Source organism: Sturnira hondurensis, unplaced genomic scaffold, assembly GCF_014824575.4.
Source record: "Sturnira hondurensis isolate 20B ecotype Veracruz unplaced genomic scaffold, ASM1482457v3 Scaffold0000780, whole genome shotgun sequence".
In the NCBI taxonomy this organism is placed as follows: domain Eukaryota; kingdom Metazoa; phylum Chordata; class Mammalia; order Chiroptera; family Phyllostomidae; genus Sturnira; species Sturnira hondurensis.
Genome location: NW_028073411.1, coordinates 6677454 through 6695317, shown reverse-complemented (window position 1 = coordinate 6695317; position 17864 = coordinate 6677454). Strand labels below are relative to the sequence as shown.

General features: G+C 41.7%; 1 protein-coding gene across 1 annotated transcript in view; it reads right to left on the bottom strand.

Moving 5' to 3' along the window:
• ADGRA3 (adhesion G protein-coupled receptor A3) overlaps positions 1–17864 on the bottom strand; it is a 105733-nt gene that overhangs the window by 48165 nt on the left and 39704 nt on the right. Inside the window, exons 4-8 of the mRNA XM_037045004.1 lie at positions 14736–14807; positions 9522–9593; positions 6939–7099; positions 4965–5178; positions 380–544 (exon numbers count right to left, since the gene is read on the bottom strand). Of these exons, the coding sequence (XP_036900899.1) occupies positions 380–544; positions 4965–5178; positions 6939–7099; positions 9522–9593; positions 14736–14807 (684 nt within the window). The remainder of the gene's footprint in view (positions 1–379; positions 545–4964; positions 5179–6938; positions 7100–9521; positions 9594–14735; positions 14808–17864) is intronic.

Below are 17864 nucleotides of genomic sequence, written 5' to 3'. Positions count from 1 at the left end.
CACAAAGGCAAAAAAATCCATCAAACAAACTCAGCCTGTCTGAGTTCTGTACTATTTTAGTAGAATTTCCAAAATGTCCTCTTAATTTTTTGGACAAAACCGCCTGTTAAAAAACGAACACTTCTGCTCGACCTTCAGAGACTCTTACGTCAACAGATCTACAATACACAGTTCAGCCACCTGTTTTGTTTTTATTCTCCATAAATGATTCTGAAATCGCTGTTCTAAAAGGCAGTCCCCAGCTATTTAAGGAGATAGGTAAACACAAATACACTCCTCCCATCTTCTTACGGAGGCTAGGAGACCCATTAGCTGCCTTTGCGGATACAAAGGACCTGGGCGAAATCAGACTTTCTCTAACACCGTCCATGCCACCGACCTGAAGTCACCTTTATTGTTCACCACCCTCTCGGGAGGGCAGTACTGCGCGGAGCTTTCCAACACGACGATATCGACGGTGCGCGTGTTGTTCCCACGCTTGGTCTGCACATGACAGCCCCAGTTCCCAGTCGATCCAGCCTGAATATTAGAAATGGTTAGGGCACTGCATGAAGAAAGATTTTAAAAAGAGAGAAAACGGGGTTAGGCAAAAAAGGGAACCAGTACCGGCTTCTACCACACATTTAGCAAATACATCTGAGTGCGCACGGTGGGCCAAGCACTTGCTGGGTAAAAACGAACGTAAGGGCCCCTCCACTTCACTACTTCAGCAGCAAGTCAGGGTGAGCAGGTCGAGACACTCACTATGCCACGGTAAGAGCAATAGTGGACGCGTGAATTCGGTGCCAGGGTACCTAATGCCTGAGACATCACCTGCCAGAAACAGGGAGGGCGGGGCACAGCGGGGAGGGAGGCCCGCAAGTGCAGGGCAGAACACCAAGGCACATTCGTCAGCACCACTGACGGACAAGTGTCTAAGCCGTGTCTAGCTTTTTACTGATTCTAAGGAAAATGTTTGAGCATGAGCAAAGGAGATTAATATTGTAAAGTATGTAATTAAGAAAACATTGAAGGTAAAATATTTTGTGGAAGAAGGGTTACACAAGAAACAACTTGTTACATCTCTAAAAGGGTGTAGTAAATTACTAATTAATTAATGGTTTAACAAAAGGAGTTTCCATGTCAAGGTATACTTCAATTTACAAAACAGCCATATTTCTCAATAGTTATCAGTAAATATAATTGGCAAGAGGAAGTCATACTTGTCTAACATAAAGCCTATTAATTAAAGAACAAATGTCAGAACATTTAATTAACCTTTATTCCCCACCCTCACAGGACAAATGAGGCTCTGCTTTGAAGTAGATACAAATGATAAGTAATTAGACATAAAGTACCATTGTCAGTAACTTACAAAATTATGTCTTGAAATTTAACACACATTTTTCAAGTCTCCTAAGCCATCGATGGCTACACAGCAAATATTCTAATAAGGACTTTGAGGAACCATGACACCGAATCAAGGGCAATGTTTGTCATCTTTATTAAGTCGTAAGAAAACCAATACACTGTAATAATATATTCCAAGACAGCGTGACACAAGAGTCAAAATTTAAATAACAAGAAAGGTTATCAAACTTTCTACTCATATGATTCTATTGAAATAGGAAGAAGTTTATGTGCATGTGCATATATATATATACATGTGTATGTGTGTGTGTGTGTGTGTGTGTGTGTGTGTAGTCATGGAAATCATTCTATGATCCAATACATTTCTAAGCTTTCTTGGTTCACAGCTCCTTCACTGACTACATAACTTTTTCATGGTGCCCCTAGACTAAAAAAAATATCTATGGTGGTGCTAACTGCCAAATTAAATCCCCCAACTGTTTATCTATGTCCTAATGATTCAGTGGCCATTTGAATAGCACACATGAATTTGAAATAAGCATTTCCTTCTTTAATAACTACATTTCCTAGCTTGTATGTGCCTGCTAAGCACTACAAAATTAATCAAACATCAGACACAGATCAGATAATGGTATCGTTATTCCTTGTTCCACAATGACTTTTTCACACGGTACTTGCTTTGTACCAAAGTAATAGACAAAAGCCCTGCATCCCAAAGTATTATCATCCCCAGCAAAAGGAATCTGAATGTAGCATAATCTAACGTGACACCCTCACTGCCTGCAGCCAGCAGCTGTGTGGAGCCTGACAGATGTCGATATCGCTACTCTTCACTGAAACTTAAAATAGCATGCAGCACCTCTCTGAGCTCAGGGTGGTATGCCGGGCGCCGAGACACACCTGTTGGGACCTAAGGTCCTAAAATAGCTTGTAAACATTTTTTAAAGATAATTTTTAGCAATAACTGCAGTATCTTAAAAAAAACCCAAATTATTGGAATAAAATTTTCAGGTATCCTCAACGCAGCATGCTTGGAGAGGTAAGGAAAAAGAGGCAGCTTCAATTTAATCTTTGAGAAAAACCAGAAACTCTTGGTTCTTCTAATCAAGGATCAGTGACATGAGGAGACAATGAAGAACCAACAGGCATCTCAGGTAGCAATTCAATAACTGTCTTTTCTACGACTTCCCTGCGTAAAGGACTTCTCAGTCTTCACATGAAAGATTTTCACTTTAGGCAGGTGTCCCTACCAACAGAAATATTAGGCAAGGCTGCTATCCTGAGAAGGTTTTGTATTTCTATAAAGAGTTTAAATTAAAGTGCAACTCACAGATATAAACGCATCAGTTAATCTAGTTACTTTACAGTCATCAAAATTAAAGGCTCTAAATTAATCAAAGCTCTTTTATTCAGAAAAAGGTTCCATGTATTTTTAAAGCTCTACTCTTGTATTATATGCCAATTTTTGCCTAATCATATAATAACTGCATAAAATGCACAGCTGATAAGTTTTAACATACATAAGGACTTACGAAATTCTCACCATGGTTAAAACAATGTAACAATCAGAGTCTCCTCACTGGGACCTAAGAACCTGTCGCTAACCATCTGAGGAGTATGGAAGGAACGCTGCCTCTGGCAATCGCAGAGCAGCGCCCATCACACCGCCCATCACACCACCCTCCCCGCAGTCAGCATGTAACAAGCTCTGGCCAAATCACCCAGCGACAGCTATCTGCACACACTGAGAGGGACCCAAAGCAAGAGGAAACCAGACAGGAACCAACACTGGAAGAAGGGGTGGCCCTGGAGAGGAATCATAAAACTGTTATTCGTGGCTTTTGTTCAAGGACATGCTTTACTCAAACAGAAAGTCACAATCTTACTCACTGAGAAATCAGAGGCCAAAGGTAGAAAGGAGGCTGGCTGTAAGCCTGTACTTCCGCACATAACAGCTACGGACAACTCTCTAACTGACCCCCGCAGTTAGAGAGACTGCACACGCAGACGGGGGCAGGGGGATTTCGGAGGCAGCCCACCCGAGAAAAGGCAGGGCTGGGGGTCTGAATTTAGCTGGGCTACCAGCTCGAGACAACAAAAATCAGCTCCTTCCAGGTGAGGGTGAGCAGAACAAAATCCAGAGTCAGCAGTCAAACTGTTTCTTCAAAGGCCAAGAAGCAACATTGAAGAAATTATATAGGTACCTATGCAGCCCTCTGAAGTATAACTGTTTAAAATCATTAAAAAAGCTTCTCAGATCCTAGGCCCAGCCGGCCAGATTTGGCCCATAGGCTGTACTTGGCCGACTTCTCTATAATCAATCATCTGCAATGTCCAGGATACAATCCAACATTACTAGACATATAAATAATAGTGTTTTTTAAATAGGAAAATACAAGCCATGTTCAAAAGAAAAGCAGTCACGGGTAATAATCCCACAATGACGCAGAAGTTAGACTTAGCTGGCAAGGATTTAAAAGCGCCTACTGTAAACATGTTAAAAGACATAAATGAAAATATGCTTCTAATAATCAGAGAGAAAACTGCAGTAGAGAACCAGATTATAAAATAGAATATTCTACCCCCACAATTCCCAGACATGATTTTCGACTCTGAGAACCTTCAGTTTCTCAATTAAATATTGTCCTGTCACTTCTGTGGGTCTGTTGTGACACTACCCTCAGGTGCCCCAGCAGAGTCTAGAAAACCACACATCTACTCTCAAAAATTCAAGCAGAATTCTCTCTTTAAGAAACTGGTAGGAAGGAGCACTGACTGCTGTGAATTAGTGGATTGAGCACCAGCCTGTGAACCAAAAGGTCACCAGTTCGATTCCCAATCAGGGCACATGCCTGGGTTGCTGGCCAGGTCCCGAGTGTGGGGAGCGCAAGGGGCAACCACACATTGGTGCTTCTTTCTCTGTCTTTCTCCCACCATTTACCTCTGTCTAAAAAGAAATAAATAAAATCTTTTTTTAAAAAAGAAAGAATTGGTGGGAAGGAAAGAGATACATGGAGAGACAAAGAGATACAAAGACGGAAAATCCAGTGCCTATAGGTTAAGATTTTACCAAAATAAAATATATGGTGAGTGATAATATATATATTTCTGCTTTGCTTTTTACACTTTATGAAGTTCATCTGAATTAAAGAGTTTGGTGCTCACACCAGTCATGGGGTTAACAAGATGGGTGTTACATTTTTTTGTGCCAGTAGGGTAGAGAAAGTATCTTAAAATGTAGCATTAATCACAAGACAACAAAAGTTGGGTGATTCCTGAAAGTGACACTGTGAGCTTAACAGCAGGAAATGATTAGAAATTAAGTTTGGCACTAAAGGTTTACATTTCTCCTTGTGAAACTTTAGATACAAATTCTCCAACTTTTTAACAATGTTCCCTTTTTACCCTGTACTTTCTCCCTCACCCCCTAAAAAATCTGATGGAAACGATGACTACTTAATTTTACAAGATGAGTAGCAATCAGGAAACCAGATGTTTACATGTGTAAATGCAAGAAGACAAAATAGTAACTCAAATCCCAAGTACCCGTCACAACCCTCCAACAACGACCATTTAAATCCCACAGAGACAATCCTTCACTTAAACAAGTTCACCTGGCAATCAAGGAGCAGTTGTGAATCATGTTCTTTTCCACGAAGATGCCCTGCGATTCATCCGTCTCAACTCTCCGCCCGTCCTGGTACCACAAGACCTGCATGTCCTGGTCGATGTAGGACGCCATGCACTGGAAAGGAAGGCTGTCCCCTTCAAACACGACTTGTCGATGCGAAGGCGTCATGTAGAAAGACGGCAGTTCGAGGGGAGGGTCTACAGACGGGGAAACACGCTCAGTACACAGAGACAACACCAATCGCACGCTCCAGAATTACAAGGTCTACAAATCCCCGTTAGAACTTTAAAAATGGAAACCGATATTCCTCAGCTAACAAGCATTCTACAGCTTGCCCAAACAAGGCTGCCACGGAGCTACGTGGGTCCCGAGGAAAACGAAGACGGAGAAATTAAAATGGAATCATTCCGCGATGAGTTGTGACAGTAAGACCTGTTCCTTTCTGGGGGTGTCACAGGCTGCCTGACCATCACAAAAGCAACCCTCACACAACAATGATGAAGTAACACCTGGATCTGGAGAAGGGGACTGGTGGTGAGGAAGTGCTGATACACACAGGACTCGAAAATGCCCCTGGGGAGTTTATTACCTCCGCTCCCACCACTGGTTTCTGGGTATAAAAGGAATGCACACCCACTGCAGAAAATTTAAGACATTTAAGGAAAAAGGGGAACAAACCTTTTAGAACTCATATATTTCAATTACGTTTTAAAAGCTGAGATATTTTTTTCAGTCAGAAAAGCAAAATGGAAATGTTAAGTATATATGCAAAAATGTATACAGATATAATGGGCTCATTAAAGACTTTAAAATACTTAGTACATACTTTAAATACTAACACAATTCCACTTTTAGTGGTCTACCCAAAAGAATAAATAGCATGGTATGCAAAGAAGTCTAGAAGGAAAATAACATGTAGAAGGAAATTAATCCTTGCACTGTTTATGGAGTGAGAAATACCTCATTTCAAACTCAGATAAGCCTTTAAAAGCATGAGAATATAATATTTTGTTCAAAACATAGGAAAATGGTATAAAAGATAATATACCCATGTGTCTCTGACATTAGCTGTGAATGATAATTAGCAAGTCAATTTATAAAATATTTAAAGTGTACATCATGATCTGATATACATATACATTATTTATGTTCATGAATTTTAATTTTTATCCAATGAGCATATTTTACCTGTGAAACAACAATAACATTTTAAAGAGAAAAAGAAAAAAAAATGTTAGGACTGTTTATTTCCAAACACAAAGATTAAGCTAGGATCTCCTCCTATTATTTTAAGGATTTTGTTTTGTTATGTGCGTGTGTGTGTTTTCATTTAACACATGGTAAATGTATCATTTCCTTCAAGTCTTTCACTATTCTTTTTTCAATAGCCATGTAGTATGTATAGATGTGTTACAAATTAGTGAACCGATCTCCTATTTTTGAGAATTTCAGATATGCTTAAATATAAAGTCTGAAGATTTACACACATAGCTGACCAGTTCCTAGGAATAATCTGTTACATATAGAAGCACTGGATCAAATTGTATCAGTTTCTTAAGAAGACCAACATATTCTACCAAACTACTTCAAAAAGGCTGTATCAATTCACTCTCCCATGAATGGGGACTGCATCCTAAGATTTTATTATCATCAACAAATTCATAATTTGCCAACTGATAAAAATTGGAAGGTCTCTGTTACCATCTGCATTTGTTCTTTGTAAAGCTGTTCAGAACCTAGGAACCTTAAATACCGAGCGAAAAAATTTTTTTTTCATTAAGTTGACTTACTTGTTGGCATAAACTAAATATTATCGACTCCATAAAGATTAATCCATAAAGATTAATGGTCATATTCAGTGCCATCAAAGTGTAAAGAGAATGTTACAGTTTGTCCAGGAAAACATGGGGGGGCAGGTAAAATACAGTAAATGCTTTCTGACTTCTTCCTCCCTTACCGCAGGTCAACAGCTCCTGCTTCACCCCGGTGACCGGCTGGGCCTGCAGCGACTTCGGGTAAACGCACCGCGTGTCCCGCACCGTGATGTTCCTCTCCTTCACCCAGCGATGCATCCACAGGATGTTACAGTCACACAAGAGGTACTCAGTCTGGAATTCTCTGCGGCGCACACGATACAAATTAGAGATCGGGGTGAATACAATGAAACGGCACTTCCACACTGGCTTACGCTGGGGGCGGTGAGCACACCGCTGCTCCCCCTCACCACACTGGATGTGGTCTCCTTTCCAGTGATATGACCTGCAGGGAGTCCGACGCCAGCACGGTCCCCCACTGACGCTGTCCTCGTGCTGCTGCTCACCTTCGCCACACTGGTGACCTACACCACTGACAGATCCAGTCTCCCTTCCAGGGGTCTGACCCCACTTGGTCCCTCACTGATCCTGGACTCACACTGCTTTCAACCCAAGTTGCGTTGTGAACTAAATCCACTCATTAGCCCTCGTCTCTGCAACAAGCCCCTCAACCCCAGGGTCCTGGAATACCAGAGCCCCATCCTTTGCGTCTACCAAAAGCTTCCCAACCCATCTTAAATAAAACACCACCGCCTCTTGGGGCCTTCTCCAACTCTCCCACCATCACTGCCATGTTCTTGGCTTCATTGCCCGCAAACTCCGTTAATTTTGGCAACTGTCAAGCAACACATGACTGCTTCACATGGTCATATTCGTCTGTCTGACTGCAGTCCCCCAAGGACGGGGACTACTTTTGACACTTCGTTATATGCCACAAGTTTAAAAACTCCACTACAGTTTTTACAAACTTCAGAGACACAGACCCAAACAAAAATATAAGACTTCATACTCGATATGAAAGAAAATAGAGGATTATCTTTATGTGCAGCAAGAAGTGTTACAATTTGGCATGTGGGTGTGAGAAACAAAGAGAGGACACACACGGCTTCCATATAAGCAAAACAATCTCTTGCACACTTGTTTTATGAAGCACCAACTAGTCATGTGTCATACATTTCACTAAGTCCAGCTAATAAAAACAAAGGCAGGTGCTGCCCCCTGCCAGCCTGGAGGGAATTACGTAACAGGGGAGCGAAAAGTAAATACAACAAAAATAGAACGAACGTAACATGGTCTATACAAATACACCGACAAAGTGCAAGGAGCAAATATAACCACATGTGGGTCTAACGCAGCCCGACCGCTGCCACAGGCCTCATCTCAGTTTTGGCAATGGGAGCAGGGGGAGAGGAGAGTTGAAATGAGCTTCAGCCAAGTAACTACAGAAAAAGGACCGAAGGGCTGACCAGACCGACTCCTGCTCCAGCACCAACTTCTGGCCACTTTCTAGCCCTACCTAGCCCTACCTGTAAAAACACTGGCAATTTCCCCCAATTTGGGGGTGAAATACTCCCCGTGTTCCTGTTACTCGGGGTCTCAAAAGCCAGATTATTCTTTGCAGTCTTTTCTCTTTCCTAGACATCACAGTAATGACTGACTCGATCTCACTAAATATGTCAAAAGAAGATTTTCCCCTAACAACCAGTCTTTGAATTAAAGCAGGAGTGGCACCCAAAAGAGAGACCAGACGACGTTTGATCCAGTGTGACCCTAGACCTATGGGGGACCTGCAGCGGGGTCAGGAGCCAAATGGATGCCTAACCTAGGAGCTACACCCCAGTGACACTGCTAATGAGACTTGAGGGGTAGATTCAGAAACGGAAAAGGGGAAGGGACGGGGAGCGGAGGGGAGGGAAAGAAAAGAAGGAGGGAAAAGAGAAGGAAGAGGAGGAAGGAAGTCAGTACACACAGAACAGAGGCATCTGGTAGGGAAGACAATTCCCCCTGGAAAAACAGACACAATCCCATGAGTTACACATGACAAAAACTTGAAAAACACTGTATTTTACTATAATTCCAATAAAAACCAATATAATAATGTTTGAAATATATTAACATTTATCTGGAAATACAGTTACTTTTAAAAGTAACACCTGTACAAACTCACAGTTAACAAAGCTGTTTTTGGAAGGAAAAAAAAAAAATCCAGCCAATTCTAAAGCTACAGAGAACTGTGTAAATATGATCTTACATTGAATTTACGGAGCAGACATTCTACATAAACGCCCCTGGAAATGTGGTGCGCTGTGAATTACGTTTGGCAAAGAGGTTCCAGGATAAAACTAAATCCCTCAAGTATGAAAACTTGTTAAGCACAAATTCTTCACAGGAAGGACTATTTACACTCCGGGGGTTGGAGTGGTCAAAGAAGAAAATACTTTCTGGTTTGAAAACAAAGTCAAAGAGAAAGAATATTACTATACCCATGCATTTACTTGGAATACAGATTTGACAGATACAATATTCTAAGGAGAGGACGATCGCCCCATCTGAGCTGCGTTACACTAAGGTTTACGGGATGGTTTTCAATGTGAATGCAGGAAAGATTCTAATTTCTGCGAAATTACAGGAGTTTCCCCATGATCCCTGTCAAACCACCTAACAACCATTTTTAACTTTCAAAACCAAAGATATATTTATAGAAACATGAGAAAGTCCCGACTTACAGAGACCGTAACGAGCCAAGATAATCAAAAGTTCCTTGAGATAACGAAGAAAACAAATTCCCGGAGAGGTTTCTGGGGAACAAAAAAGAAAACAATTTCACTTTTGAAAAGACTAACAAATATATCTTTTTATACTATTTCATATGTCCTAAAGTTGTACTATAATCATTCAATATAACAAAGAATTTATAAAAGTTGTTTAAGGTCTTTTGATACAGAGGGAACAAGTAGTAAATATTTGTCCAAGGCTGAAAAACAAAGTTGTTCTTAACCTTACTTACATAAAGCAGTCAACAACATTATTTAAAAGTTATTTCTACTACATAAGGATTTTTCCGTCCAATAGCGGGTGGGCCTGCAAGTCGCCTCCCTGAACCAGATCTTCAGTCACGTGCTCACTGCAGTCAGATTTACTTGTCGGGTGTTCACTCAGTACCATTTGAGGAAGCAAAATTTAAACAATAAAGAAAGAGAGAAAAAAGACGACCTGCATGATCAGCAGCAGCAACCCCCCGTAACCGAGTAAAAATATCAGCAGAATAGAAAGAGTCCAGGGTTTAAAGTGAAAGACCTGGGATATAATGCAGTGTTGGCCTTTCCTCCCATCTTCTCTGTGTCAGATGCCTTTAAGAAATACCTGTCTGACCTCTTGCAGAGCGTTGTATGAATTAAAACCCCAAACACCCCACGCGACAATTTGAGCAGTCTGCTACACCCACAGTGACTTCACGAAAGTATTTCTTCCACATTTGACTATGGATTCCAGAAGGGGAGACCTGTGTGTCTTATTTATTTTGGGGTAGCTCTGACAGCTGGTAACATGCTGAGGTATATAGCGTGCTCAGTGGTGCTCAGTGGTGGTGGAGCCCAGCTTCGGGGGGCTTCTAACACACAAGGGGACTGAGGGCTCTGGGAGAATGGCGGCATCACCTCCCACCACAAGATCAGGTCTGTGTCTGCTGTGGCATCAAGGGGGAATGCAGCCTGGTGCAGCCACTGTGGAAAGCAGTGTGGAGGTTACCTCAAAAAATTAGAAATGGATCTGTCTTTTGACCCAGTGATCCCATTTCTGGGAATATATCAGAAGCAACCCAAAATACTAAGTTTAAAGAACAGAAGCATCCCTACGTTCATTGCAATGTTACTTACAATCTCTACGATAAGGAAGCAGCCCCAGTGTCTATCAGTAGAAGAATAGATAAAACAACTATGGGGTATTTACACAATGGAATACTACTCAGCTGTAAAAAAGAAGAAAATTTTACCCTTTGCAACAGTATGGATGGACCTGGAGAACATCATGCTAAGTGAAATCAGCCTGCCAGAGAAAGACAAGTATCACATAATTTCACTCATATGTGGAATTTAATGAACAAATGGGACCAACAAGCAAAACAGACACACTCATAGATAGAGAACAGGATGACAGCTAAGGGGAAGACGGTAGGGGGTGGAGGGATTGAGTAAAAAGGAGAAAGGACTCATGGACCCAAACACTGGTGTGGTGACTATGGAGGCTGGGAAGTATGAGAGGAAAAACTGCAATTAAAAAAAAAAGGGAAAAAAGGAACAAGTCCGTGGACCTTCCAGGAGGCCTTCGGAGGCTGGGCTGAATGCTCCAAGTGGGCGGGAAAGTGACAGTGGGCGGACGATTTCCCAGAGGCCCAGCAGGGGGAGGAAGGAAGACTGAGCTGGGAGAAATCAGCTGTCCCCATGCCACCTGCAGCAGTGAATTCCCGCTGACTCAATATTATACAAATGCCAATCCTTCACCAATAAATATATAATGAACTTCAACCAGAACATCACTTTTATATAAGTCTTCTGATATAAAAACCTGGACAAAATGATTCTGCTCCTCACAGCATTGTCTTGGAACTCAAAAAGCAAACAAATAAAAAAGAATACTTGCACATAAAAAGAATGATCCAAGAGCCCTGGCTGGTGTAGCTCAGTGGATTGTGTGTGGGCCTGCGAAGCAGAGGATCGAGGTTCGATTCCCAGTCAGGGCACATGCCTGGGTTGCAGGCCAGGTCCCAGCAGGGGACACATGAGAAGCAACCATACTTGATATTTCTCTCCCTTTCTCCTTCTCTTCCCTTCTAAAGATAAATACATAAAATATTTTTAAAAAATAAATGCTTTAAAAAAAAAGAATGATCAAAGAGATGCCCTTTTCCTCTTCTGGCCTATAGGAGTGACTACTGAACCTGAATTTTGGAAAGGGCGCTGCTGACGGCAGTGTAAATCACTGTGTAACATTTCAAGAAAGTAGCTTCAGTGCAATTAAAATGAACAACTGTACCTTTATGAAGGTATCCTATGTGAAACTATGACTATGGGATTTGTTTTAAAAATGCAGGTGGCAAGACAAGCGATGGGAGGTAAGATGGAAACAGGGCTGGTTCTGGGAGGCTGAGTGTTGGAACTGATTCTTTCTTTACATGTTTGAAAAAGATTCCACAATGGTAACTTGAAAATAAAATCTGCCCTGCAAATACAGAGTTTAACCATAAATGAAATAATTATACCTTACAAGGACCACTGGATTCTAATTATTATTTTATTATAATCATTAGGTATTGTTAGACATCGTCCCTTACTAATCCCAGAGGAAGGAGTCACATTGGAGAGAGACGCACCCATCTTCCCAGGAACCCCCAACACATGCCGATTTTTCCTCCAGGGTGGGAGCAGAACACCAAATGATGTTTGGCTTTGGTTTAGGGGCCACTGACACTCACACGAATGTTAAAACACTCCAGTTCGGAGATGCCTACCCACAGAAAAGCAAAAGGCAACTGCGATGCCAAGGGGCCGGCAAAGTCACTGCTCCTGTGTCCACAGAAACTCACTGAGAGGAGTGGCAGGTGAACTCCCCATCCCCCCGCCCAGCCACTCCCACCCTGCAGGCTGCTGTTTGTTACCCTCCTGCTTAACTTTCCTTTATTTGCTTACTTTCTGTGAAACAGATATATTTGAATCCCTGTGAGGGAAATGAAAATGGAGTATCAATCTGTGTGTCTACTAGGGTGTTTACCGGGACAGATTTGTTAAAGGAAGAGAGAATACAATCAAATTATGTTTTATACCTGAAATATTCTGTAGCTGTTAACAAACATAAACTAAATCAACATGCATGCTCTTGCAAAGATTAATATGTTGGTAATTTTTTTAAAAAATGTACATTGCCGCCCTGGCTGTTGCAGCTCAGTGGATTGAGCACCAGCCTGTGACCTGAAAGGTCGTCGGCTCAATTCCCAGTCAGGGCACACGGCTGGGTTGCAGGCCAGGTCCCCAGCTGGGAGTATGTGAGAGGCAACTCATCGATGTATCTCTCACACATCGATGTTTCTCTCCCTCTCTTTCTCCCTCCCTTCCCCTCTCTTTAAGTAAATAAAATCTTTTCTAAAAATGGAAATTGTCAAATACAGCAGATCTTTAAAGCTTCATATGTATTTGTGGGGGCAACAGAATCTGATAGTAAATACACCACATCGTCAGTGCAGGCTCTCTTGGGGCGGCGTCTGTGAAGTGACAGGAGGAAGAGTTAACTTTTCCTTCACATCTCTGTATGGTTTTGCTGCTTAATGAAATCAGTGATTCTTTTATTGTATAAAGGAAATGTCATTCTCTAATTATATATAAAAGAAAAATATTAAAGCTATAATTCTTAGGAAAAAAATATAGGTTTTTAATTCATTAAAAAGCAAAAAACCAGGAAAGCTTCTGGGTTGGTAACCCCTTGAGAATTTCTCTGTAAATGAACTTCCTCAGTGGAGGACAGGTGACTGGCTGGTTCCCAGATCTGTGGTCTTGCAGGCACCTCCAGTGTGGAAGGGATGGGTAGAGACCTCTTAGGCATGGCTGCACTTCTCTGGGCCACATCTTCCCCCAATTTGTCCCCATCAGCAAAGGCAGAGGTCAATGCACAGAACTAATCCACCCCCATGTCCACTACAAAACTCACACCTATGTCCACTGAAGCCTCGGGCACATTTACTTTTCAGTATTTAACCCAAACCTCCAAAGCCAACACCTGCTTTAAAAAGAGCTGAAGTCTAGGTGAGGGCACTGCAGGCCTCCATCCCAGCCTCCTGGCGAAGAGGCTGGTCAGTCTGAGAGCTGGCGTCCCTGGGTGACCCAGAAAGGTCAGCTGAAGAGGTAGCCTAGGAGACAGCAGACCAGAGGCCCACTCGAATCTCTACTCCTTTGTGTGCTTCTTGTGTGGGAGGCAGTAAAAGGGAACTCCCCAATTCCCAATTTAAGAAATGTACCAAAAGCCCGTTACTTATCAGATTCTCTTTTCCACCTGCCAGGCTGAGAAAATGGTATATTCTCCAAGTCTAAAACACAGATTATCGCCAGTCTGCACAGAAGGCACATGGCCAGGCTCGGAGTGCCCAGAAATCTGGTGACTGCAGCAGCCTGAACAGAACAGGCATCCAAACTAACTCTGGGCCATGTCAACCCAAATTAGTACAGGCAACTCCACTGCAATAAATTCCTGAGTGTTTTCTTTTGGAGTGGGGCTGTGTTAGGGGTTTTGCTTATCTTTTACTTTCTTGTTAAAGAATCAGTTCTTTTTAATTTTTTTAAAAAACTAAGATATAATTGACATATAACACTGTAGTAGTTTTAGGTACACAACATATATACATACCTAGGGCAAAAAAGATTACCACGATAAGTTTGCTTAACATCCATCACCACATGCAGTTACAATTTTCTTCTTGTATGGGAACTTTAAGAGAGACCGACTTAGCAACTTTCGAATGTGCAATACAGTCTTGTTAACTATAAGAGTCACCACGCTGTGTGTTACATCACCCCCAAGACATCATCTCATTTAACAGGAAGTCTGTACCCTTGGGCCACCTTCACCCATTTTGCCCATCCCTACCCCCCATTCCTGAAGTTTCAGAAGCTATCTCCAATTGACAACTTGTTTTAGGACAGTTATTTAAAGGATGTGAATCAGGTGCATCTCTGTAGATGCCATCAATTGTTACAGTGTGTACGGTAAGGTAATACCACGTTCTGATGACACTGTAAGTATCTCCATGACTAAATTTCAAGGTCCCTCCTCCCCCACTTTAGTTGCTACTGTATAGCGGTTACATGAATATTAACCATGTCATAGGTATTTATAAATACATGGGGGCTGATTCAAATGTGTCCTTATCTCCTAAGAAGAGAGAAAGATATACTTACAATCTAACCAGATTGGTGAGTCCTCGAAATATATCTGCATTCAGACATCCTATTCGATTATTTGTCAGATCCCTAAGGGCAAAGGGGAGGAAATGCCTTCAATTAGTTTTCTTGGTAAATGAAGGTTGCACACATTCCGTACTCAAAAAGAGCAGCCAGGACCACACATAACCTTTCTTTTTAGCATCTCTGAGGTACCATTGCAACGGCACCGAGAAGGCGCAAACCCTTGCTCTCACCTACTTCTGACACGAGCAGACCAAACCCTGATGAATTATGTAGAGTGAGTGCCCTTTGTGTCTCAGGCACCGACCCCTGTAAAATGACTTGAGATACAGTGGAGGAGTACACGTGACACTGCATCTACTTACTGTCTGTGACCTGGTCCTCAGATGACCTACACCGGTTTCCGCAGGGAAAAGTGAGGGAGCAGAGCCCCATCTCAGCCAACACCTAGCACAGTGGTTTAGTGGACAAGTGATCAAAATAAACGCTCCGACTTTCATCTCCTTGAATACTCAGAAGTTTTCCATGGAAATAAAACACACCTGAGTCAGCTTTCACTTCTCAGATCTACCACTTAGTCTCCACCGTGGGGGCCATTACCTCGCCCTCCTTGAACGCTGTCTAGGTAAGGGCTCAGTGTTTTCCCCAACACTCCTAAACCCTTATAGTTTCCACCAAATGTTACTTTCTCAATATTTTTTCTTCTCAATCCATGAAACCTTTTCATTTTCATCTATGTAAAACTGTCTGGTAAATACAGGGGTGGGCAAAAGTAGGTTTACAGTCACAATACAGTAACTAATAACACGAGCATAAACTCTGTTTCGAGTACTCACAACTGTAAGCCCGCTTTTGCCCACCCCTATAGCTTATTGTCTCTTCACTATGTTTTTTCACACCAAGGGCAGTAAATACAATTTACATTTTAATCTGGCCATTACATTTTAAACAGGAGGAAATAATTGATAATTTCTAGAACCTTCAAATAGGATGGCATGGCTTTCATCATTTATTGGTAGATTTAGCAAACAATATCACAAGAAAACCCTAAAACAATGAATCTTCATTTTTGCCAGTTGTTAGACTTGGAATCACTCATCACTTTAAATTTTGGTAAAAAAAGAATGAACAAGCTTTCTCAACCAAACTTTCAAAAGTATTTTTATCACATTTCCCCTAATGTACATATTATTCCCTTTAGTGGAGAATTTACGCCTCCTTGGAGGTACATTCTGAGTCACCCTCTTTAGAGACGTGATTTGCACCACCCACTTCTGAAGTTGTTGGAGTGCACATTGTGTACCTGGTGATGGAAGAAAATGCTTCAGTCTGATGAGAAATTTTGAGGACGTGGCATTTGAAGATACTAGAAACTTTTCACTCAGATATTCCGTACCTTGAGTAATCCTGGAGTCCCGTAATCTCACAGTTCTGCCCTTCCTTTCTTGTGTCAACTTTTGACAAAAGAATCTTAAGCAATATACGTCTTTATCTGCACTTGCTATTTTCTAGCTCCTCGGACGATTAAAGCTAAGTATTTAATCGTGCGGGCCTTTTTTTTTTTTAATTCCAGCCGATTTTCCTTTTATTTCTAGGTTTTACTGTTTAAGAAAATGAGGCATCATCTTGCGCGTTGTTGCTGAAACAAGCATTTCTGGGCTCTATTCATTCTCTTGTCTCAATTCTCAGCTTTAAATGGTGTAATTACCATTGATTCTTTGGGAAACAGTTTCATTATGGCTATATCTATTTAAAATGGTATTTAGGTATTGATAATGAGTGTTCATTTAGACTAAAATCGGCATGAATTTGTTGATAAAGCAAAATGAGACACCGAGTGGGTCTAGGTTTTACCTACTTCTGGCAGTTTATTCTGCAGAAACCACTTAATCTTCCCAATTCAAATCATCTACAAAATAAAGGCAAAGGCATGGTACACTTACAAAAATACTTATCAAGCGGCTGTCAAGTGAGATGTGCAATTGAAATGAATGATTTAAGGCCCCATAAGAAAGAGCGCCTGCCTGTATCTAGAAGCAACTGCGAAACATTACTGCTGCAGAGTTTCTTTATATCTCATTGAGTTTATATCCAAGCCTCCCTCAGCTTGCGAGCGGTATACTGTACGTTCTATTACAAGTCAGTGGTTTGAAATGAAGACTATATTTTCTAGTGGGAAGAACATTATAAATGGCAATTATCTTTAGGCAAGAACACAAGAGACTACTTAATGTGTAATGCAATGCAAAATGCTAAGGCAATGCCTGGCACACAATATTAGTAATTAAATTAAATGCTACTGAACAGGAAATCTATATATTTATTTTGGATGGCAGTAATTGAGGAGTTATTTACTGAAGGGTAGAGAACTAGATGGAAAACTGAGGATGTTTTACAGTACCCTTAAACATTGTCCTGAAACTGCTTTTTATTAACAGTCCAGTTTCCTTCAATTTCTATCTTGACACGGACAGACTGTTAGCATTAATCTTCAAAAAAAAAGAGAAAGAGAAATGCTTCCTTCCAAAAAAGCTGTGACTACAGTGGTGTGGATCTGTGGATCACACAGATCACAGAGGACAAAAATAAGTGATCTTGTCCGACAGCAGGATGTCATACCGCTTCCCCTGGGGAAAAAATGGTGGGAAAAATCTTCAAATACCCTAGGAGTTTGGACACGTTAGCATCAGAATGACCAGGAAGGACAGTTAAACCAGAGATGATTGGACCTTGGCCCCAGAGTTTCTGAAAGGGTATATGTAGAGGCCCCTAGAGGCCCGAGTCCTGCTCAGGCGTAGGTTGGAACTGACCCATCCACACCTGGGGTCAGTCTGCCCCTGGTAAGGAGCACGAAGAACATGAGTTTCAGTGACACACCCAGCTCATTGAGCCACTCTGCTCCGCTCCATCATGACTCTGGTTCTGGACAGGTGTGCTGCCTGTTGACAGCTGTGCCCCGTGTCCCTTCCTGTGTCAGTCTGGCTGAATCCTAACAGCTGTCAAGGCTCTTAGCAGCTAAACTCGAGCCATGGCTCCACCCCTCTGTAAGTAGATTCCAAGTTCATATCTAGGCTCTTGGTCAGTGTGTATGATTCCACGAAACTGCACCCTCAAGGAGTTCCC